Genomic DNA, 24,569 nt, shown 5'->3' on the forward strand with positions numbered 1-24,569 from the left:
TTCGCAGCGCGTCAGCCACGGCACCCCAGGTCGCTGCTGCGAGTTCCCGTAGCGGGGGAATGTGTCCGCGTGGTGAGATGGCAGCCTTGTCGCGTGTTACCTTAGACACCACCGATGACGTCATCCAGGCGAAATGGTCGTCGTTAATAGAATCCAAACCCCAAATAAACCGCCCCGCCCCCGTGGACCAGGCAAGGGTAGCAAGAGTGCGTTGTTGAAACGTACTCATCTCAACGTCACACACCGGCAGTCCAGTACAAAAAAAGTTTTAAAAGCCACCGCTCGGCACGGAGACACCCTCCAGCCGCAGGGGCCGGGCGGCAACGAACGCCGGGGGGAGGCGGCGACCGGAGGCCCACGCCGTCGGCGCTCGGCGCTGAGCCCCCCTCGCGCCCCTCCCTGCGGCCAGAACTCCTCCACTCCTCCACGCGGTGGACACGGCGCCGTTACCCCTTGAACGTCCGCGGCAGCGGCGTCCCCTCTAGCCCTGAACCCCCCCACCCCCACCTGTCACGAAGAAGTCAGTGCCTCTCCCCTACTTCTAAATTGGCTCTGCAGAAGTGGCCGAGCAGCGAGCCGAGTTTAACCACGGACGCCCGAGCAGCCCGGCTTGGGAGGAGACGGCGCTGACGGCCCAAGCGGTGCACCTCGCCTGCCGCTGGGTCCTTTGCTGCCCGGCGTGTTCAATGGGAGGGCCCCGCGCGGGGGTTGGGGACGCCTCCCCCCCCCTCCCCCCGGGGCTGCGGCAACGCAACCAAAACGCAGTCCGCTCGGGGGGGTCGCGGAGGACGGCCGCGTAAAAACCCCCCGGGGGGGTCATCCGGCGTCCGCAGTGGAGGGGGGGGGGGGGAACCTCCACGGCACGGTCACTCGGCGCGGAGGCCGCGGGGGCCGTGGAGCAGCGCGGCCGCGGCGGCCGCGACGGCGGCCAGGGCCGCGGTGAGGCCGCCCGCCTCCAGGCGCCGTCCCGCACCACCGCCCGGCTGGTTCCTCCGCCGGTCCGGGTGGATCTTGTCCAGGCGGCTCTTGTCCGTGGGGACCGGCTTGTCCCCGCCTGCGGGATTCAGGGGAGAGAACGCGGAGGCCGGGTTGATCGTTGTGGTCGCGAGCCGTCGAATCGTGCGTCGAACCGCCGCCCTCCTCCTGGGGCCCCTAATTGTTGGGGGCCCTGTTCTTTTTTTTTAAACTGTGCCCATTACAAACTTGAGTATATTGACCTCACGCAAAAATCTCCGGCGTGACCTGCGCAGGGCCAGTCTGTGACCTTACGCGGGCGGCGCCACCGCGATTGGCCGAGGTGCGAGCGGCTCATCATCCGCTGCCGGCCACGCTGAACGCGGCCAAAACAACGCGCGCCGGGGCGAGAGTGAAACGAGGCTCGTGGCTAAAGTTCAAGTGCCGTGGGCAGGGAGAGGCGTTTCCCATCACTCGTGCGCTTCGCTGCGGGTGATGGAGAGCCCGGCACGAGTGTGTCATGATGAATCGACGTAAGCCCAACACACTCCCTCCCCGCCAAGACAAAGCGCCCCGCGTGGGGAGCCAGGTGCCTCCTGTCCCCCGCCCCCCAGTCCCACTCGAGGTAACAAGACAAAGGCCCGTGGGTGGGCTCAGGTGTTTGCGCTGCTGTCATTTTCTGCCGTGTGGCGAACACCAGCTGCTGGTCGTGGGCGGGCGCTTTACTCTTCAAGCGAAAGTCCCGGCGCAAACAAGCGCCTTTTATGTACGTTCGTGTGCTGAACTTCTTTCGCACTGTACGTAGCCAACCATGCTAATCGGAGGTGCGGGGGGAAGGACAACAAACTAAACACAGAAAGCGGTGCTAAATAAATGAGTTTTCAATCTAGACAATTTCAAAGTGCATAGCTCGTTTGGCTTCCTAATATCGGAAGGAAGAGCGTTCCAGACGGCCGCAGAAGCGCGCCCGAAAGCAAACAAATACACCAGTGCCCGCACGTGACCTGTGCACGAGCGTGACTGGGGGTGCGAGTTGACCCCCTCCCCCACTCACCGGTGCCCCCCGCGTTACTCGCGGGTTTGATGGGGTCGGCGCCGCTGCCGCCACCGTCGTCGTCGTCGCAGTCGTCCTCGTCGTCGCAGTCGCGATCCCCGCTGGCAGCGCCGCCCTCCCCGCGAGCGTCGCTTTGCCCGCCGCCATCCTCGGCCTCCTCGGGGCCCCCGGCCACCTCGTCCCTGCTGCCACCCGCGCCGCGCTCCCGTATGGCCTGCGCACAGACGAGACACGACCCACGCGCTCAGCGATACGGCGGCTGGCCGACGTCCTTTTATTTAACCCGGGGGTCGGGAGCCAGAATATCACAAAAAGACATTCAAAAGAACCTCAACATTTCAAAGGGCCGCATTGCCACGCGGTGAATACGAGACGACGGTCCTTCATAAGCAACGTCGCAGTCAGCCGCAGGTGGCCGACCTCTGATTGAACCACGTCGCAGTCAGCCGAGAGTTGCGTAAATAACCATCGAGCGGTCGTGGTATTGGCGTGATCGCTCTCATACCGAAGGAAGGTGCCGCCGTGTTTCACGGACCGCAGCGGCGGCACTCGTTTTGCAGGAAGGGGCGACGTTGTTGCTGTGCGTGATCTCGGTTGTATGTGTGCTGTATGTTCAACTTCTTTCACGCCGTACGTAGCCACCCGCGCTAATCATGCTCACATTATTGGGATGTTTGCGAGTAGCTATGAAGGCCGGCACGGCACACGAGGGGGTGAGTTGCCAACACCACGCCAGGCCGCCTTTGTCTCTCGAGGGGCGATGTTCACACACAGCACCAGTCGACCTAGGGGAGCCCCAGGACCGGTTCAGATAATCGTCGCTGGTGTCGGCCGTGAGCGGGAATCGAACTCGGGTCGCCGGGTTCGTAGCGCGGCGAACTTAACCGCTACACCATGAACCACTGCGCCACCGCTCCCCACTCACAATGCACGCGTGCGCGTGCGTTTGCACACTCACAAACGCACACGTGCGTGTGTGCGTGTGTGCGTGTGTGCGTGCGCAAGCGGCTCATACATCGCGGCCCACGACGCCTCTGGGACGCATTCGTCTCATTTATGGGGAAGCAGTCGCTCGAGGGATTCCGCTTCGTTTTTGAGAACGAGGCAGAGTGTGCGCGACTTGGCCGCCTGAAGAATGTTTCGCGCGGTTACCGTGCGTGTCCGGGCCACGACTTTGGCGGAATCACCTCGGCTCCACGTGAGGTGGAGCCGCCGGGTCATTTGGCGGCGGTCAAAGTGCGAAGAAGTTGCGGTTTGCGCGATGGACATCTGCGGGAAGGAGCATTGTAGCCCATCGGATTGCTCCAGGATCAATATTCCGATTCTGGATACCCGGGCACACATATATACTGTATTGTTATACACAGTAATACCCCATTTCCACGTCTCTCGCCCTTTGACGTCGTTTCGCAAAAACGTCGCCACGTTGTTCTACACACCGCTACCCGACCCCACGCACTCACGTCGCAGACAGCACGGTCTCTCCTTCCTCGTGATCCGTCGCCCTCTCGGCCATGGCCTCCACCACCACCACCACCCACTACTGCCCTGCAAAAGGAACTACTTTGCGTCACGCATAGTGCTGCAGAGTACAATATATTATTTACGTACGGTATTTTTAGTGAGTTTTTATATAGTGTACTGTATCTAATTGTACCGTGTATAATTTGTGTTCAAGGTTACTGCTGTGCACTAGCGTTGTGTGCAGTATTTTAAGTAATTCAATGTAACGTTGTGGGTTACATCTAGGATGAAGACGCACCTCCGATTAACACGATTGACTACGTACGGTGCGAAAGAAGTTCAACATACGGTACGTACATACAAGGCGCGTGCATTAACACACAGCTTCACCATACCCTCCGCTGCCTTTGTTCAGCTCTTGTGGAAAATTCGCTTTGATTTACGCCTTTTCGAAATCCTTCGCTCCTTTAAGGAAAGCATCCTCGACATCCACCGTGGTATGCGTGTATATATGTGTACGTTGCACAGTGATACATATATTTCCTCCCACTTGAACGTGGCATCGTCGTAAAGTGTATCCGCTGTTGGTGTGATCTCAATTCGTTTGTAAAAAACACTCCGCGCGTTATCGTTGGGGGAGCAGCCCGCAGGCGACACGGGGCTCATTCGCAAAGCAGCTTGGGAGCATTCACCAATCTGTCGTGGGTTAACTTAGTCATTCAACTGACTCGCAACTAACCTCCAAAATAACAGAAATAATGTCACAAATCTGGGTCACAAATGATGAAATTAAACGTGTCGCCCACGTGCGGATCGTTATTATTCAACGCTGATTTATGCTCGTGCAGCAATTTTCGATGTGTCACGTGGCGACGTTTCTAAAGTCGTTTTTTGTTTTCATTTCTACTCACGTCAATGCCGCACGTTGTAACACGCGCTCCCCTTTTGTCATTTTGGTGGCAGGCTGTTGTTTTTTTAGCAGCCAATTATACGATGCACAGTTTACCTTCTTGGGTTGGGGGACTTCGCGTATCCTACATATTCTCAGGGTGGATGGACTATACTCTGCAACGGTCAATGTACGCTCCGTCGCGCACCCCGTTTAACTCCTCTCCCGCAAATCATTGGGGCGCGAGGAGCGTTGGCCGAGACCCAACAACGCACCTCGCTCTGAGCTCCCCAAGAAGAGTGATTCACGCTCAGGGAAAAACAAACGCAGGTGTGTCAGCGAGAGTGAGAGAGAGAGTAAGAAAGAGTGAGAATGAGAGTAAGAGAGAATGAGAGAGAGTGAGAGAGAATGCGAGTGAGAGAGAGTAAGTGAGAGAGAGAGAGTAAGACTTGACTTTTATTGCCGCCAGCAGCAACAACACTGGAGGCGATTTCGATATGGCGAAGATGGCGGTGTACAGAACGAGGAAAAAGATGCTGGAAGGTGACACTGACGGCTGCTCTGTGCTGCTTCCAGTGTTCAGAGGCCTGCTTAAGGCGCGGCTCCGGCTGGAGCACGCGTACCACACACATGTTGGTGATGTGCACGTCTTCTTCGAACGCTGGGGAGCCGGAAAAGCCCTTTGTACCAGCGTGGACGGCACCCTCGTGTTCACCTTCTGAAGCACTCGCTCGTCACCGTGGCGTGCGGGATGACCACCAGAACCACGTGACTTTTCTTTCGTGTTGTGCGCGGTGGTTTTAGCGCCACAGCGCGTGGATTTGTAGCGATTATTTTCATTTGTTTGCTGGTGAAGAGAGAGAACGCTGTGTCTGCTCGCCGGTACCGTGGGAGTGACTCGTCATCGGCGCCTCAGCGACCGTCTGGAATGCTCCTCCGTCCGATATTAGTAGGCCGCTGGAGATGGACTGGCAAAGTGCCGTTAATGATTGTCACTATGCTTGGGGCATACGGCACGTTTTCTGTGCATATGGGGTGTGTAGGAGCAGCGCTCTGCACATTGCATTTACATCGGAGCAACCCGAGTTCGATTCCAGGCCACGTACAGCACCAATCCAAGTGGTACCTGAACCAGGCTTGGGCCTCCACTAGTTCCAATCAGCCTTAAATGAGCACTTGGCTGAGTGTGTGAAGATTGGCATTGGTGTTGGGTCAGGAATTTTGACTTTTTTTTTATTTATTTTCGTGACTTTCCTACCTGTTCTCTATTTTGCACTCCTATTTCATTGTTTTTGTATGGGGTTTGTATTGTTTGTTGTTGTAACTTTGCTGACCCGCCCCTACCGGACATCTGTGAAAAAACCCATCTTCACAGCTCATCAGATTGCTCCTCCAGTCTAAACAAAGAGTCGGATTCCGATAGCCGCTCAGTGGGAGTGCCCCGCTCCCTGGGGGCTCCCTGGGGGCTCCCCGCTCCCTGGGGGCTCCCTGGGGGCTCCCCGCTCCCTGGAGGCTTCCCGCTCCCTGTGGGCCATCATCGCGAGGCGGCCGTAGCCAGCGTGGAGTGTCGGCATCGGCCTTCCAGCAAGCACGGGAGAGTGACAACGACAACCGCGTGGTCTGCAAAGATTAATGTCGGTTGTTTGTCCTGCAGGGGATCGATACAAAATCCCCAACTTTGGTAATCCCTTCCCATCGCCACATTTCCCAAGCTCGTATGACCTTGAACAGTTCAGTAAACGTGTCAACGCTTTCGTCCTTTCACGACTGTGACGGCGACGTAAGTGAGTTACCGGCCGATTGAAGTTTTGCGCCTCTGAGTCTGTGTTCAGCAGCTGTGTAAAAAAATATAATCCTTACACTTCACCTTGGCAGCTGTCCGGTTCGGTCAATAACACGAGCGGCTTTAAATAACCCAGGAAAGCCTCACCGAGTCTCAGGATGCTGTTACAAGACGGCGTTGAGATGTTGGGCTAATTCCACCGGTGTGCGTTTCGAATGCGGCAGGAAATCCGAACGCGGGGAGAAAAACCCACACACACGATGCCAAAACTCGCACGGCTCCGCACGGTTGGATTCAAGAATTCACTGCATCTAACTTTGTATTTTCGCTCTTGTCCAACACATAACGGGTAAGTTACCGTGTAAATACACGGGAAGTCGCCCTGCGCACCGTGGCGGCAGGAGCTGTCCGCAACTCCCGCAGCTGGGGCTGACTCCGATTCACGGCTCGCATGTCCACGTGGCCGATACCAACGGCAGAGCGGCTGCATACTTCTTGTGAAACGGACGAGTCATTGCCTCGGGGTTACGAGCGCGACCCCGACTCTGCGGTAACTCACGCGGCGCGCATCACCCGCGGTCGACAATTCCACGGGCAATTGCCACCGGCACGTTGGCGAGCGCGGTCGCCGCTCGCCGCAGAGGTTCGCGCTTTGAATCCAGCGGACGTCCTGATTTAGTGCCGCGGGTTTATTGGCGAGAACGCCATTTGGAGCCGGCGTCACGGTTCCAAATTTGCCAGATTCAAATAGTTACACCGGCTTTTGCACGTACAGCAACGTCGCCCACCCCCCCCTCCCTACTGGCAGACTAACGCCAGACCGCAGGCCGGGTCCCGAGTGACCTCGTGCTACGCAGGCCCAGCTGCCACCGTGGGGGCCCTTTCAAATGGTTGCGCCGAGATGCGGCGATGTGAGTCGCTCGCAGCGAGTGGCGTGCGGTGGGCTCTGGGAGGGCCGCGGCGTCCACGGCGTGTCTCTCTCCACGACAACGCCTCGTCGTTGTCGCTGTGTCGCGCTCCTCGCCGGCTGCGTGCGCGTGTGGCGAGTGACTCTGTGTGTGTGTTTGTCAGTCAACCCGTGGCACCCGGGTCTGTCCCGTGACCTCCTGCCAGCGGGCGTTCGACACTTCACGGGGTCTTAAAGTGCACTTAGCCTGGCACAAACGCCGTGGTGACATCACCGTCACTTCGTGGTGAATGGCGGTTGTTTTCCGGGTATATCTCTGTGCATGTGGAGAGCGTGGTGTAGCGGTTAGCACACTGTGCTACGGACCCAGTGACCCGAGTTTGATTCCCGCTCACGGCCACCAACGCCATTGACGATTATCTGAACCGGTCCTGGCTTTCCCCTAGGTCATCTCAACCTCAAATAACTTCCTGGTGCGGTGCCTAAACATCGCCACTGGGGAGACAAAGGCCGTCTGGCGTGGTGCTGGCCACCCACCTCCCTGATGTGCTGTGCCGGCCTTCATAGTTACTCGCGAACATCACTTGCCCCAACAGTCTGTTAAGGCTACACATGGAGGATCTTTGTCCTTGCGTGCGTGTGGCGAGCGTCGCTCACCCGCACGTCGTGCTGCAGCTTGCGCACGGCGCGCTGCACCGCCGCGTCCACCTCCGTCACTCGCACCTCGGGGTTGTGGCTCTGCGCCGCCACGCCGTTCTCCACCACGCGGTGCGTGTCACTGGGGGGGGGGGGGGGGCGAGACGGGGAGGGTGAGTTGGGGGGGTGACACTCAATGCTACGGCCACGCGCTCGTTCACCCGGAAAAGCCCCACCGAGTCGCAAGGCTCGTTTTCAGGAGGGTCCTGCCAGCTGTTCGCAGCAGGGGGCAACGCTGCTGCTGCTGTTGCTGCGTGACCCCTCTGGAGTTCGTTTGCCGGCAACTTTGCGGCGTTTGGAAGTTTTGGCCGGTGCCGGTTACAGTTCGTGGCGTGGGGGTGGGTGTCTTTTTTTTAGCTTTGGGAGAGAAAACAGGGCAGCAACGCTCTATCCCCGTTCAGATGGAAACAGATGGAGATTGGTCTACTTGCCGTACCGCCTTCTGCTGGTACACCAGGGTATGGCACCTGCTCGACATCCGTGCGATGCAAGCGTCGACTCTGCGGTGCTGGATTACAGGGCCACGTGCGTAGCCACCGCCGCTCGGCGACCCACGGAGGTCCGCGGAGACTCCGCCACGGTGGCTAGCATATGTTAACTACCTCGCCTGGTATACAGGAGGTGGTGGGTTTGATCCCGACCCTGACGCCTGCTGCTGTATATTTGGAGTTTGCGGTGTCCCTCTCCCCGTGGTCGCGTGCATTTTTCTCTGGGTCCTCCGATTTTTCACATTCAGAATCAACGTCACCACGCGTTTAGAGCATTTGGTGCTGAGCCCCTTCGTTGAGCTATCATTTGTGAAAGCCAGGTCGCTTTCGAAAAAGAGATACTATATAGCTCAGTGGGGCCTTACCTGCTAAAATAAAAAAAATATTCATAGTTTAGTAAAACATTTTTTTTTACAGCTAGTGGCCATAAGGGGTCTCAGTCTAATGGTGAGAATGACCGCAGCAGATGGTGACCCCTGTGGGGAGGTGAGGGGGGGGGGGTAGGGATGGGGGTGGGAGTGTGACCACTGCCCTCGCCGCACCTCTCCGTCATGGTCTCGCCGTTCCAGCAGAGTGACGAGTCGTGAGACGCCAGCTCGGTGTGGCACAGCGTCTCCGCCAGCGTCGCGAAGAACGTGCGGTACAGGCGCAGGCTGCTGTGGAACTCCCTGCACGCGGCACACGGAGATTGCGCGCGTTAGACACCCCGACGGCGACTCCAGTTTCGTCCTCCGTTAGGAATTGGCAGAGCCTCCGTGAGGCTCAGTGAGACGCTTCCGGGGAAAATACTGGGAGGACGTGGGAGGCGTATGAGGCAAGGTGCCGTCCATAAATGACGTCACGCGATTTTGGACGATTTTTGACCCCCCCCCCCCCCATCGTCACACGGCGTCACAAAAAGTCAGACCCCCCCTCAAATATGACGTCACAAAGCTCTGCCCCCCCCACAAAAAAATAAAACATGCTTCAAATCGCTTTAAACTATTGTCATTGTAGTGTGTATTTAATGTGGTGCTGCACTCTGGTGTTGTAGGAGAAAATATTTATTAAAAAGTATATTTAATTCAGTACAACGTGTTGTCTATATTTATTTAAAGTTGCGCATTTTGATGTGACGTCACATTTCTCAAACCCCCCCCCCCCCCTCGTCACACATCGTCACAAATGTCTGACCCCCCCCCCCCCAGGTGTGTGACGTCATTTATGGACGGCCCCCAAGATTTCGGGTGAACGCAGGACATCGGCATCGTCCACTTACAATCAGGCGCAGTTGGCGACGTACGGTGCGCATGAACGCATGAAGCCGGCCCTGCAACACCAACTAATAAAATCTAAATCGGTCGAAATATTTGCGACTCAACCTCGCCCAAAATCTCATTTGAAACGTTGCAAACCCGTAGGCGCGGGGTGTCGTGTGGGTGGAGCGGGAGGGAGAGGAAAAGTGGGGGGTGTGGGGTGGAGGATGAGGGCATCGTCTGCCGCGGGATGAGAGCGCGTGCCACTCCGAGCAGATGGCTGCTCAGTGACAGAGCTCGCAGCTCGCCACCACAGGAGGGGAGCGGCTTGCGAGTTTAAATCCCGGCCGGGGGTCGACGAAGCCTCATCGTCCCTCCTGGGTCAAAGGTGGTTGCGCTATTGGGAGACTTGCCCCATCACAGGGATGTGGAAATTCCACTGCTCGCTCGGGCCAGTGAATAGGACGATGGGACAAATGGCACCGTCTCAATGCTCTTCTGAGCGGTAAAGCAGTTTGACTGGATTCGTGCAATTATTAGTATCTTTAGGTCAGCGTGTGTGTGTGTGTGTATGTTGAACTTCTTTTGCACCATACGTAGCCAACCATGCTAATCGGAGGCGCAGGGGAAAGACAGCAAGTGTGTGTGTATGTATGTTGAACTTCTTTTGCACCATACGTAGCCAACCATGCTAATCGGAGGCGCGGGGGAAAGACAGCAAGTGTGTGTGTGTGTATGTTGAACTTCTTTTGCACCATACGTAGCCAACCATGCTAATCGGAGGCGCGGGGGAAAGACAGCAAGTGTGTGTGTGTGTGTGTACGAGTGACCGCAGCCGCCTATGTGACCAGCTTTGTCAGAAGCTCCATCTCTTCCGGCACTATTCCCCCTCGCCCTGAAGATTGCCGCTATCGCTCCCCCTCTCTTCCTGACAAAATAAAATCCACACGGGACCCCGCAGCGTCCCGGCAAAAAAAATTCCACCCGATCTCAAAGCTCCCTGAAGAAACATCTTGGAGGAGGCGGCATCTTCTCCCATCCACCCCCTCCGCCCCTCATGGCCTCTGCCACTCAGCTCCGTCTGGTCTCAACCACCGCGTCCACTGAGACGTCCCTCCTGCGTCCGGGCAAGGCCCCTTTCCACTCTGCCAGAGTCCTCCCCGTCTCCTGTGAGCGTGACCACGTCAGCCCGACACCCCGATCCCTCCGCTGCGTCCCGACCCGATCCCGCATCAACTTCCATATCGCACTCAGCATCTTAAATACGTTCTCCACGGCAATGTTCTTCAAGGCAAGGGCCGCGGGCCACTACCGAAGGCCCCGGTCACCCTCTGCTCTGTGGGACATCGTTCCCATTGTCCAAGTGATGTGTAGCCAATATAACGGCGTGTGTCCCGTTCTATCCAAAGAATACACGTGTGTGAGTGTACTCGTACCCGCGCACACATCGTCACGTAATGCGTAGCTTCGTGCGACTTCAAATGTTAATTGTGCATTTGTAAATTTGCGATTATTTTATCGCTTAAAAGAAATGTCGTACGCCCGAAACCAAATCATCGTCAATGATCGCGAAAGTGAAGCAGGTTCTTAGCCTGGCGTGTGTCACGTGGGGGCCCACCAGTGTACACCACGTGTTCGAAGCATTCGGCCGCAACGGGATGGCATTAGAGCAGTAGGTGGGATGCACAGATTTTGCTCCACTCACTAGCTTGTGTTTGTTTATTGAATCGATCCGTGTTTGCGTGGGGATTTCTCCAAGTTGTCTGCTTTCCTCCCACAAACCAAACTCTCGTTTAACAGTCATGCAACCATCCTAGTGTAGCCCCCCCCCCCCCCCCCCCAATGAAAGGGTCACAAGATTTGGTGGATAAACACGTCCATTGCTTCGGATATTGGACGTTGGGAAAACCAGAGGGCACAGCGATTGTCCCAATATTCAATCAGAAAATAAATAAAAAAAATATTCTATATTAATCTGCAGTAAAAACCACAGCTGCGTCTCAGCTTAGAACCGAATTCAAGAGCCCAGAATCAGAATCTGTATTTATCCTGGAGGAATCTGATGAGCTATGAAGCTCTTTTTCTATGTACGTGGAACTTCTTTCGCACCGTGCGGAGCCAACCGCGCCTATCGGAGGTTCGGAATTAGAATGTCATTTTTTCTACAGAAGTCCAGGCCAGGCTTGCGGTTAGAGGAGAACATTGCAAATCTGTTAATGATGCGAAAACCCACCGTGACAGACAGATGAGCGCAGGCTGTGAATTTTTTTTATTTTATTTCACAACGCGCAGAGACGCATCCAGACCAGCCTACTCCCCACGTGCAGTTCTCTTGAGCCGGTGGTCTCTGCAATTCCCACCTCTGTGCGCGGGTGGAGTTTTTCCTCACGGATTCTCCTTACAAAGAACCGAGACAACGTCCGTGGGGCTTTGTCATTGCTGTTTCACGGGGGACGTTTCGCAAACTGCCGAGTCAGCGCGTAAATGCGTTCTCGGCGGCCGCATCTGTGCCGATTCCCACGGGGGCCCGGGATCTAATGTCTAATTGCAACATTGTTCTTCAGACGCCCCTGCATTTGGTCCAGGAGCATTACTCGGTCAGCGCGAGAGATTAATGACGTGACAAGAACGACACGCGTGGCTGGCTCCTGCCCAGGGTGCAGTCAGGTCTCTCAAAGCGTCTGCGGGGAGGAACAAGGAGCGTGTTTTGTCTGTGTGCATGTGTGTGTACCTGTGTGTGCGTACCTGTGTGTGTGTACCTGTGTGTGTGTACCTGTGTGCGTGTACATGTGTGTGCGTACCTGTGTGCACGTACCTGTGTGTGCGTACCTGTGTGCGTGTACATTTGTGTGTATACATGTGTGTGTGTACCTGTGTGTGTGTACCTGTGTGTGCGTACCTGTGTGCGTGTACATGTGTGCGCGTACCTGTGTGCGCGTACCTGTGTGTGCGTACCTGTGTGCACGTACCTGTGTGTGCGTACATTTGTGTGTGTACCTGTGTGTGTGTACCTGTGTGTGCGTACCTGTGTGCGTGTACATGTGTGTGCGTACCTGTGTGTGTGTAATCGATAGCGTTGCGGTTAGCGCTACGCTGCGCTATGAACCCAGCGACCCCGAGTTCGATTCCCGCTCATGGCCACCAACACCGGTGACGATTATCTAAATCAATCCTGGGCCTCCCCTAGATCGACTCAGTGTCAAATAAGTACATGGTGCGATATGTAAACATCGCCACTGGAGAGACAAAGGCGGCCGGGCATGGTGCTGGCCACCCACCCCCTCGTGTGCCATGCCAGCCTTCATAGGTGCTGCTCGCAAACAGCACTTGCCCCAACAGTCTGTTAAGGCTATACGGGGGATCTTTGTCTTTGACGGCAGCTCACGTCGCTCAGGAGCAGCAGGACATCTGAATCATGCGCTGTTCTGCCTCCCTTGGGATCACGCTCTCACGCAATGTCTTATTGACTGTGAACGCTGACGACTTACCACAGCGTTAGAGATGAGAGTGCCGATGCTTGTGATGAAGCCCGCCGTAACCGATCCACGGTCTCTCCTGCGAGGGGCTTAGCTGCGACCGTAATTACGAGGAGCGGTTTTGTCAACATCGCCGTCTAATGGGGGCAATTTGCAAACGGAGTTGGCGCTGTTCGTGCTGCGGCGGTGCCCTTCCCCTTGCGAAAGACGCGGCGGGGGGCGGATTAAAGTCCACGCGGTGCAGCAGACGGGGCGTTCCGGTAATTCCCCCCGCAAATTACCGCACGGAGCCAGACGTTCGTGCGCCCACGCTCGCGGCGTTGAACGCGCCGGTCAAAGCGGTTACCGGTTTTGCCCGGCGTGCTGACGCGGACAGCGCAATAGAGTCCACGCCGTGCGGTGCATCGGCACGGTTGCCGTGACGCGTCACGCACACACGGTGAGTGTACCGGTGCGCTGCCCTCACCGCCGGATGCTTGCGAGCCGGTCGTAGTGCTGCCGCCCCGGCGGAGGAGGCAGGCGCTCGTACTCGGGCTCCCAGGCGCGCTCCGGGCCCTGCTCGCTGCTCTGCGGGGGCCCGCACACCTGCGTCACCTGCAGGGGCACGCCGCACGCATGCCGTGCCGTGTCACGCGCGGCCAGGAATCGAACTCGAGTGTCTGGTTTCTTGGCGTGATGCTCACCGTGCCGCCACTCCCCCCCTCCCCCCTCCCCCCCCTCCCCCTCCGAGTAGTTATTGATTTTTGGAATTTGGCAATTTGTACGACGACACGGTGGCCTACTCTTCACAAACGACGTCACGAGAATCCGCAACATCCCCTGCGAGTGAATCAGACGGCACGCAGGCATACTAGTACTTTACGGTTAATTCGCCCGCAGAGATAACCGGGGCGGCCTGCTGGATTCGAACCGCAAACCTGTGCACCGAGCGGCGGACGCGCTACCCCTGGGCTGCGTCACCGCCCAGTCACGTCACAAGGCCACCATGAAAACGAATATCTTTGAAACTGCTTTGAGTGTTCAATGATTTCCCGCTCAGATTAACCCCAATGCCAAAATTATTTCCGGCTCGGGTGAGTGTTGAGGCTGTGCTCATTGCACACAAAGCGCTCGCCACGACGTAACCACGACACCTCGCTGATCTCGTCAAGTAGCATGAACCATCAACTCCTCCAGTCATCCTCGCAGCAGCAGCAGCAGCAGCGGCTTCCAGCTCACTATCGAACAAAGCCAGTGACCGCATCGCACGGAGCTTTCAGATGCGCTTCTGCGGCCGTCTGGAACACTCTCTTCCGATATTAGGAGGGCACATCGAGCTATTATGCACTTTTAAATGATCTAGATTGACAAGCCCATTTCTTTAGAACTGTTTAGTTGTGTTTAGTTGGTTGTCTTTCCCCAGCACCTCCGTTTAGCGCAGTTGGCTACGTACGGTGCGAAAGAAGTTCAACGCGCATACACGTACACACACGCACACACGTACATACACACACACACGTACACACACACACCTACACACACGTACACACACACACGTACACACACACACACGTACACACACACGTACAACAACAACAACAACCGCCATTCGCCACTAAGTGGCGGTGACGTCACCACGACGCTTGTGCCAGGCCATGTGCACCTTGAGGCCACGTGAAGTGTCGAACGCCCGCTGGCAGGAGGTCACGGGGCAGACCCAGGTGCCACGGGTCGACTGACCGAGATGACCGAGATGACTGGCTGATGCACCACCTGTGCCCCCTACTGTGCCAACTTGCTGTGCTTTAGCCACCCGGCGCTCCGCTCGTTGTTGTGAGCGTCGCTCCTCCGCCCTCCGTTGTTGTTGGAGGGCGACTGCCTCCAACTGCCCAGTAGCGTCCTTCACGAGCCTCCTCCACTGAGGCCGATCTTGACACCGCTGGTACCAGTCATCGGCAAGTCCACTCAGCTCCACGTCCTCCTGTACCACATCACTCCATCTCTTCTCTAGCCCGTGCCGCGCCCGTTTAGCCCCCTCGATCCGGCCGAACAAAAGCTGTTTAGGCATGCGGTGGCTGGGCATGCGGGCTACATGACCCAGCCAACGCAGCCTTGCCTGCCGGAGGAGCTCACTGATGGGACTTTGCCCAGATCTTTCAAGGACTTGTGAGCTCCTCACACAATCCAGCCTGGTCAAACCCAGGATGGATCGTAGGCAGGCCAGCCTAAATGTTTCCAACCGGCGAAGATGCTCCACTAGGGGGGTCCACGTTTCGCAAGCGTAGAGAAGGGAGGGAATGACCGTGGCCGAGAAGACCTGAAGCTTCGTGCGGAGCGACAGACCAGGTAGCTTCCACACAGCGTTACGCAACCGATGAAAAGATATTGCCGCTCGACTGATTCGGAGTGAGACCTCTGCTGATAAACTGGAGCTGGTCATGAGCACACTGCCCAGGTATGGGAAACTCTCTACTCTCTCCACAACTGCCCCATCACCGATTGGGAGTTGTGGGGGCGGAGTGCCCGATGGTACAAAATACCCAGGCAGGTGCTTAGTTTTGGTGGGGCTGATGGTAAGGCCCCACCTCTTAGTGGCACACTCCAGCCTCAGCAGCAGCGTCTCCAACTCCTCTTCTGAATGAGCAGCTATTACCAAATCATCGGCATACATAACGTGGTTGACCAATAGGGAGCCATCCCTTGATCGCACCCGGGCGTCGATCAGCCTCCCATTATATCTGTACCAAATGGTAATTCCCCCGGTACAGCTATTGAAGGCTTCACGAACTACGCAGTCGAAATAGATGTTAAATAATGTGGGAGCCAGAGGACATCCCTGTCGCACCCCAAGGTGTACAGGGAAAGGCTCCGACTCCCGGCCACGTAGTTTTACCCGGGCCCGCTCACCATCATGAAGGTCCTTAATGATCGTGAGCAGAGGGTCAGGGACTCCGAAAGCACGAAGAACAACCCAGAGCCCAGTCCTACTGATGGTATCATAGGCCTTGACCAGGTCAATAAAGCAGAGATGTAGGTCTTTTTGGAATTCCCTACACCTCTGCTGTAGCAGACGGACAGAAAATATGGCATCTGTGCAGGACCGCCCTTTCCTGAAACCACATTGGGGCTCCGCAAGCCTCTCCTCAGCATGCCTAGCAAGGCGATGTTGAATAATCCTTGCCAGGACCTTACCCGGCACACTGAGGAGTGAGATGCCCCTGTAGTTGTTACAGTCTGTGCGGTCCCCCTTCTTAAAGAGGGGGACCACCAGGGCATCCTTCCAGTCCTGCGGAACCCGTCCAGTGGTCCAGACTGTTGTTATGATGTCATATAGGGCAGTCTGTGCACAAACGCCACCCTCCCTCAGCATTTCGCCTGGGAGATCATCTCTGCCCGGTGCCTTCCCTGGTCTCAGACTCCGGATCGCCCTCAGTACTTCCTCAACAGCCGGTACCTCAGCCAGCCACTCACAGGGGGTGACCTCTTCCAATATTTGAGGCACCGCAGCCTCAGCAGGGTTATCCCCACTTTGTGCCATGATGTTTTCCTGGCTGAGAGATTTTCCCTCCCCCAGGACCTCACAGAAATGCTCAGCAAATCTGCAAACCTGTTCCTGGGGGTCGGAGATTGGATCACCGTTTTTTCCTCTAATGATGGTAATAGGTGTGGCGCTGCAGGTTACTTTTTTGATGGAGTTAAATAGTGATTTGTGATCGCGGGCCACTGAGGCAGACTCCATCTCCTCAGCAACCCGCGACCACCACCCATCCTTACAGCGCCTTACGGCTCTCCGAACCTCCGAGCGAAGGCTGCGGTAAACCTCCTCATTCTCTGACGTGGGATGCGTACATACACACGTACACACACACGTACACACACACACGTACACACACACACGTACACACACACACGTACATACACACGTACACACACACGTACACACACACACGTACACACACATGTACACACACACGTACACACACACACGTACATACACACGTACACACACACGTACACACACACACGTACACACACACGTACATACACACGTACACACACACACGTACACACACACGTACACACACACACGTACACACACACGTACATACACAACAACAGCTTTTGTTCGGCCGGATCGAGGGGGCTAAACGGGCGCGGCACGGGCTAGAGAAGAGATGGAGTGATGTGGTACAGGAGGACGTGGAGCTGAGTGGACTTGCCGATGACTGGTACCAGCGGTGTCAAGATCAGGCTCAGTGGAGGAGGCTCGTGAAGGACGCTACTGGGCAGTTGGAGGCAGTCGCCCTCCAACAACAACGGAGGGCGGAGGAGCGACGCTCACAACAACGAGCGGAGCGCCGGGTGGCTAAAGCACAGCAAGTTGGCACAGTAGGGGGCACAGGTGGTGCATCAGCCAGTCATCTCGGTCATCTCGGTCAGTCGACCCGTGGCACCTGGGTCTGCCCCGTGACCTCCTGCCAGCGGGCGTTCGACACTTCACGTGGCCTCAAGGTGCACATGGCCTGGCACAAGCGTCGTGGTGACGTCACCGCCACTTAGTGGCGAATGGCGGTTGTTGTGTACATACACACACACATACACACACACACGTACATACACACACACAGTCACGGCCACAATGCCATGGCCACGCCCCCTCGTGACGTCACCCCGAGCTCGCGCGGGGGGTGACGCCCGGACAAGGCGCTGAGTCAGCGCCACCAAATTGCTGCGATGGGGCCCCAGGTGGCCCCAGGTGGCAGTGAGCCGCCCATGGGATCAGCCGAGTCACCGATTCACTACCCCCCCCCCCCCCCGTGTAGCCTCAACAGACTTCTGGGGCAAGTGCTGTTAGCGAGGAGCACCGATGAAGGCCGGCACGGTACACGACGCTGTGGGTGGCCAGCACCACGCCCGGCCGCCTTTGTCTCCCCAGTGCCAATGTTTACACACCACACCAGGTACTCATTTGAGGCCCAGGACCGGTTCAGTTAATCGTCACCGGGTCGCCGGGTTCGTAGCGCAGCGTGGCGCGAAATGCTACACACGCGGACACACGCAGGGACACGCCATAGGCACGGAAACACTCACGGACACACTCACGCATCCACCTCTAGAGACCTAGTCAGGGCACCAGCAGGGTCGTTTATCTCTCCGCTCGCGGGGTGCCGTGCCTCGCACGTGTGCGCAGTGTGGGGGCTCAGCGTTCAAAATCCCATTCGCTCATCACTCTCAGAGTGAAGTTTGTGTGGCCAGGCGGGAACAGAGGAGGCTCGTTTGCAAGAGTGATGGCCTGGGTTGTCACCACATCGACAGAAGCAAATCACGTCCAGTGCGGCAATGTAACAGACTCTAGACACCTTCCGCACACTCCCACGCCCCACGCAGCGCAAGCCCCATCAACGCTCAAGTTGCTGCCGCTCTCTCTTCTGACGGCAGCTGAAGTTGAACTAAAACTACTCAAACTATTTTTTATTTCACCAGGTCGGGCCCACTGAGCTACGTTAGCTCCTTTTCAGACACGACCCGGCCACAAATGAGAGCTCGACGAAGTGGCTTATCATCACGTGGAAATGTAGAGCAGCCAAATACTCTAAACGCGTCATGTCGATTCTAAATGTGGAGGGAAAACCGGAGGACCCGGAGAAAAAATCCACGCGACTACGGGGAGAAAGACACGAAAACTCCAAATATACAGCAGGCGTCAAGGTCGGAGTCGAACCCACGACCTCATGTGTTCCAGGCGAGGTAGTTAACATCTCCACACTGTTGGCGGGATGCTAACTAGAACTCGCCAATCGTTCGCTTTAACGATCATTTTTGTTTACCACGAGGACGACCGGGAGAGACCTCGTCTCGTCCATGTAGACGCGAGGGACCAATTGCGCTCACCGCCACGGAGATCTTGGGCCCGTTGAGCTGCGCGTGCATGATGGCCTCGTTGAGCTGCGCGTGCAGGTTCAGCAGCACGCCCTCCGGGTCGCCGGAGCCGTGCATCTCGGCCGACAGCTCCTCGACGGCCCGCACGAGCTCCATCCACGGGCCGCTCATCTCGGCCAGGCTCGCCAGGCAGCCGCGCAGCACGTTGAGGCAGTAGCCGATGCAGGCCCGCGCGGGTCGCGGCCCCGCCGCCGCCGCCTCGGGGCCGCACAGCGGGCAGTAGCGCAGGCGCGCCAGGGCCCGCGTGCACGAGCTGTCGCGCGGCGTCGCCGCCAGCTCCGTGGCGTTCACGGCCTCGAGGCCCGAGCCGAGGGCGCCGGCGAACGCGCGCAGCGAGGACAGCGAGCGGCCCAGCTGCGAGGCGATGGCCCTCGGGAAGGGCCCGAACGGCCTCAGCTCCGCGCGGTTGTGGCGCAGGCACTCGGCGAAGGGGGGCGCGAGGCCCGACAGGCCCGGGTTGATGAGGCGGTTGTAGACGAGCGGGAAGAGGCCGTCGAAGAAGGAGGTGGCCAGCTCGTGGGGGTCGGCGCGGGAGCCCAGCACGTACTGGCGAGCGCCGGCGAAGAGGTCGCGCACGGGCCCCGCCGCCTCGTGCTCCAGCGCCCGGTACACGTCGCGGAAGAGGGCGCCCACGCGAGCCTCCGCCTGCTCCGACAGCGCCACGAACGCCTCTGCAACGGAAAGCGGCACGCGCGTCACTGCGCCTGCTCCCCCACGGGTCGACTCAGCCTTAAACGAGCACCCGGCGCGGTGTGCAAACGTCAACATTGCGGGGAGGCGAAGGTGGATCGGCGGGGCGTTGGTGTTGGCCACCCACCTGTGCTCGGTAACGCCAATTTCCACTACGTTCAACCTCGGCACTGCAGGTCACCTGACTTTTCTCTGACCCCGTGCCGCTACTAGACATCTGTGGGAAAGAGCTTCACAGCTCATCGGTTTCCCCCTGCAGGTTAAATAAAGATTCTGACTCTCTTTCTGCTTCTTGCCTTGCGCTGCACCAACTGGAATCCCCTCCCATCGTCTCTGTAACCCCGCCCCCCCCCCCCCCAAAGCTCTTACAACAAAAACAACGTTACTCAATTCAACAAATGTATTTCAACAATCGCAGCTTCGGTAGCATTCTGACATTTTGGGCCCTCTCTCGCGGGGCTTGCGCTCAGCGATCGCACGAAGAAGAAAAACCGACGGAGCCGGCGCGACTTGCGGAGGAACACGCCCGACTCGTCGGCTTCCACGTGACCACGGCTGCGCATTTGCGCGAAGCAAACTCGATGGAGTAGAGCGGCGCTCGCGGCAGCAGTCCCGTTACACGCCACGTGATCTATTTTTTCAAGGTTTCTGTACTCACTCTTTGGTTCTTTCGGTCAAGTCACGTGGGTATAAAAGAAAATAAATCACGACGTTTCGGGCGCAACACAAGCGTCCGTCATCAGGTGGGAAAGCATGGTCTCCTGCTGAGGCAGACTGTATTTAAAGGTTTGAAATGTACTTCGACGTCGGAGAGTTCAAACCGTGGGCGCGATTACCGCTGCTCAGAGACAAACAGGATCAGCGCAATTTCCTCGCGGTTTGCCGAGCGTCCCGTCCGCGCGTTTGTTTGTCCGGACGTTGGACTTCCATCGCCGTGTGAGGTCGTGGCCACCGCGGCCTCCCTGCGGCAAAGAACCTGCCGGGGTCAGGTGGTTCCGAGCGTGCGCCCGTTGGGGATGCGCGTGGTGCCTTTTGAGCAATTCGGTTGATTTGGTGTCCGCGTCATTCTTACAGCGCCACGGGGTAAGCGGCCGTGTTGCGCAGACACGGACTGCAGTATCGTCGCAGTAGGCGGTGACGTGGCTGCTGTGTGATCCCACTTGGGTCATTTGCGGGGTGATTTTCCAAATTTGGCGGATTCGGACGGGCACACAGAAGGCAATTCGTTTCTAACGACATCATGGGATGTCGTTAGGCGGCACGCAGTCTGTTGTACGGTTAACAAAACACACCCACGGTAACGACCGGGTATGGCCTGCCAGATTCAAGCGGCAGACGTCTGCAAGAAGCGCCAAGCTCGTGACCCCTGAGGCCGCACAACCACCCAAACTCTCCCGGCAGAAGCGTCCTCGCAGGACGCAGGCGCCGTCACGGCTGCCACGCGGGGCCTGCTCCCCAAGTGTGCGGGCACGGCAGGTGCGGCGCGTGGCACGGGAGGTGCGGTGATGCCTCCCGGCCAGTCGCCGTGCCCTAGACGGAATTCCCAGATGCCACCCCCCCCCCCCACAACAACCGACTCTGGAAAATCCATGGGGGGTGAGGCCTCTGTGAAATGCTCCGAATCCGCCCAAGCCGACTCGTGCCACAGGGAGTTCACATTTCAACGTTTACTTTCATTCGGGCAATAGAGATTGTATTTGTCACGTGACACGGTTGTTTCTTTCTTCTCAATTTAGATTTGCTTCAATGCTGTACTTGAATTACTTAAAAGACCAATGTGTGCCAGATCGCAATCAAAACGCAAAAGTTCAAAACGTCTGGCAGCCAAACAGACAATGTTCGTGTCAATGTCTTCTGAGCGTCCCTTGCACAAGAAGATATATTTTGGTTAAAGCAGAGGAAACCGATTATAATTATCAGCGTCAGTGATGAGTGAAGATACCGTCCTCCACAGCCAACGAGATTCCTCATGGAACGGGAGACCGTCCACTGGCTGAGGCCAATCAGGGAACGCGCTCCGTGCCGCGGTGTAAATATTTAGGTTGTGAAGCACTGTGAGAAGAAACCCCTGGAACTGCGATGTCTCTAAGGGGGGGGGGGGGGGGGGGGTGGGAAGAATGCGAACGCACACGGAGACTGATCGGGCTAATAGGCCACGTGTGCCAGACTCTACGGCCCGCAACGGCAATCAGTGCCGAGGTTACGGAACGCTCGCAGAGGTGCGCATTGCGTGTACGTGGACGTTAAAGATCCCGTGATGTAACACGAAGTGAGTCGGCCAGTGTGTGCCAACGTCACGGTATAAGAATATATGTATGTACGTTGAACTTCTTTCGCACCGTACGTAGCTGACCGTGTTAATCGGAGGTGCAGGAGAAATACAACAAACTAAACACAGAAAGCCGTTTTAAAGAAACGAGTGTTCAAGCTCGTTGATTTAAAAGTGCATGGGTCCAGTGGCTTCCTAATATCGGAAGGTTCCTCAGAAGCTGCACTGCGGGTCCCAATGTCTGCGTGACCATCAATAACTTGAGCGAGTGTAGCCGACCAACAGGCAGAGGCAGCCGCAGACCGTTGACTTAGACGAGAGGGCCACGAGGCAGTTCTATAGGAACTGGTGGTCTTGCACATTGCTTAAGGGCCCAGGGCGCTAGTGCCTCCATTGCGCGGGGTTTCTCTCGTCAGTTGCAGCTTTTAAACGAATGCGCCCGGTGTTGTTCTGATCATCAGACTTGCGCGCAGTTTACATGACGCGCACACCACGGGAAGAACAAACCCGGGACGCATCTTGAGCCTTGAGAATGCGGTCCACAGCCCTTTTTTCGATCCACTGCTGGATAAGGGTCTCCCTCCCTCCCTCCCCCTACCGTGTCGGTCGTATGGGTTGGGAGATCGTACTTCACTCAGCCGGTCTACGCGGAGTTGGTAAAGGGAGCAGGAACGATGCAATCACTTGCCGCTGATGTCAGCCGAGGCCGGGAATCAAACCCTGCAGTAGTCCTCATTAGTGTGGCAGTGATTGGTTAATGGCAATCACGGAGCTGTCAATTATCAGAGTCATCATCCAGGGAGTCAGCTGTTCCTGCTGGCCTCTGCGGGCATCGGCGTCTGAGCCTCATGTCCCAGAGATTAGCCCGGGGCTGTGATCCCACCCCCCCCAAGCTCTTTACAATAATATCGTCGCTCAAATCCAGGAAAGTGTTCGTAACTCTCATCTAGCACAACTTTGATAACGGTCGTGGCGGCGGTGGTGGTGGTGGTGTTGGTGGCGGTGGTGGCGGTGGTGGCGGTGGTGGCGGTGGTGTTGGTGGTGGTGGTGGTGGTAGTGGTGTTGGTGGCGGCGGTGGTGGTGTTGGTGGCGGCGGTGGTGGTGGTGGCGGTGGTGGCGGTGGTGGTGGTAGTGGTGTTGGTGGCGGCGGTGGTGGTGGTGTTGGTGGCGGCGGTGGTGGTGGTGATGGTGGCGGTGGTGGTGGTAGTGGTGTTGGTGGCGGTGGTGGTGGTGGTGGTGTTGGTGGCGGCGGTGGTGGTGGCGGTGGTGGTGGTGGCGGTGGTGGCGGTGGTGGTGATTGTTGTTGCCAGCGACTTGACAGTTGTTGGGGCTACGCTCAGCAAAACTGTGTTCAAGAAACAAAGACCAACACGCACAGCTCCCATTGTTCACCATAAACCTTCCCAGGGCTGCCGTTCCAGAGCATCCTCATCCTCCTCCTCCTCGAGTTCTCCTCATGTGGAACCAATATATATTCAATATATTCAATATATATTCATGAGGAATCCGCGCAACAATTAATGGGCGGCAATGCTTGCTTGGACGTGCAGTTTTACGTTTTACCGCGGGATTTATTGCTCCGAATGCAAAACATCTTTGCCGTGTGCGCGCGCGCTCGTGTGTTTTACAAACGTTATCTCTATCTCGCGGGCCATACATCACTCGACAAGAGTCACTTCACTGGCATCTGCTTTCTCTTCGTGAACTGTAAAAGAAACTGTTTGGCGTCGAATGTGAACGGCACTATTTGTTCGCGGAAATGAAACTTTGAATGAAAAAAAAGCTTTTTTTTTAATTCTGATAATAAGTTTGGGTAGAGAGCTCGTTAACTGCTTTGTGGGGAAAGTTAAAAGCATCGGAGGGACAAAGAGACTCGCTCGTGTCCAGTAAAACGCGTTAGATTTTGATGGATGTTGCTGATTAATGAGGTTCAAAGACTTCGAACGTAGACCCGTGCTCGCGCGCATTCTTTGGCGAAACGGGGGTTGGAAGTTGCTTTTACTTTCTTTGCCGGGGAAAATATAAAACTCGTGTGGTCGTTTTTCTCCGAAAAGAAACTCAATAGGCGGATTAAAAGTGTTGTGCTGTGCACGACTGGCTGGTGGTTGTTTTGCCAGGGCACGTAATGGACAACAGCGCCATTCCCCCCCTCCTCCAGAGGCCCAAAGTTTCACGTTCCTTGGAAACATTGCGAGTAGTCCGCAGCAATATAATCAAAGAGGCCCTTGGCTAATAAACTACTCAGGAACCTAACACCAGCAGGGCGGGCGAGCGAGCCAGAGAGAGAGGCAGAACATTGTTTATTAATGTCATTAAGATGTTGGAAGGGAGGTAAGCGACCTGCGCTGGAGGCATATTAAGAAGATAATGTTTGTAAAACACCCAGAAAAGCATTCTCCATTAGGTGAGCGGCGCGTCTACAGAGGAAACCTGAAGCCACGCGCTAACAATCCACAATAGCCCTGCTTCATGGACACCACGGACCCCCGGTGGCACTGCCGTGGCTGCACGAAGCCCTGCGCCGCAGTCGGAGTCCAGTGGTGCCACTGACCTGGGCTCAACTCCCGGCCATGCACGGAGGAGCCTGGTCTGGGCCTCCCCTAGGTCGACTCAGCCATGTCACATCGGGCACTGCTTTCATGCTGATGCCGTCCTTCTATCCTGTGGTTCTGGCCATGGGAAGTGGGGAACGAGTGTCTCACTGGAGACACAAACATCGCACCTCGTGGCTTTGACGTGTAACCG

At 56.7% G+C, this 24,569-nt stretch overlaps 1 protein-coding gene across 1 annotated transcript in view; it reads right to left on the reverse strand.

Moving 5' to 3' along the window:
• Positions 1–515: 515 nt before the first annotated feature.
• GPC5 (glypican 5) overlaps positions 516–24,569 on the reverse strand; it is a 79,138-nt gene continuing 55,084 nt past the window's right edge. The window contains exons 3-8 of the mRNA XM_078878699.1: positions 18,818–19,536; positions 13,413–13,540; positions 8,778–8,903; positions 7,709–7,829; positions 2,009–2,222; positions 516–1,054 (exon numbers count right to left, since the gene is read on the reverse strand). Of these exons, the coding sequence (XP_078734825.1) occupies positions 867–1,054; positions 2,009–2,222; positions 7,709–7,829; positions 8,778–8,903; positions 13,413–13,540; positions 18,818–19,536 (1,496 nt within the window). The 3' untranslated portion in view covers positions 516–866. The remainder of the gene's footprint in view (positions 1,055–2,008; positions 2,223–7,708; positions 7,830–8,777; positions 8,904–13,412; positions 13,541–18,817; positions 19,537–24,569) is intronic.

Source organism: Lampetra fluviatilis, chromosome 51, assembly GCF_964198595.1.
Source record: "Lampetra fluviatilis chromosome 51, kcLamFluv1.1, whole genome shotgun sequence".
NCBI classification, from domain to species: domain Eukaryota; kingdom Metazoa; phylum Chordata; class Hyperoartia; order Petromyzontiformes; family Petromyzontidae; genus Lampetra; species Lampetra fluviatilis.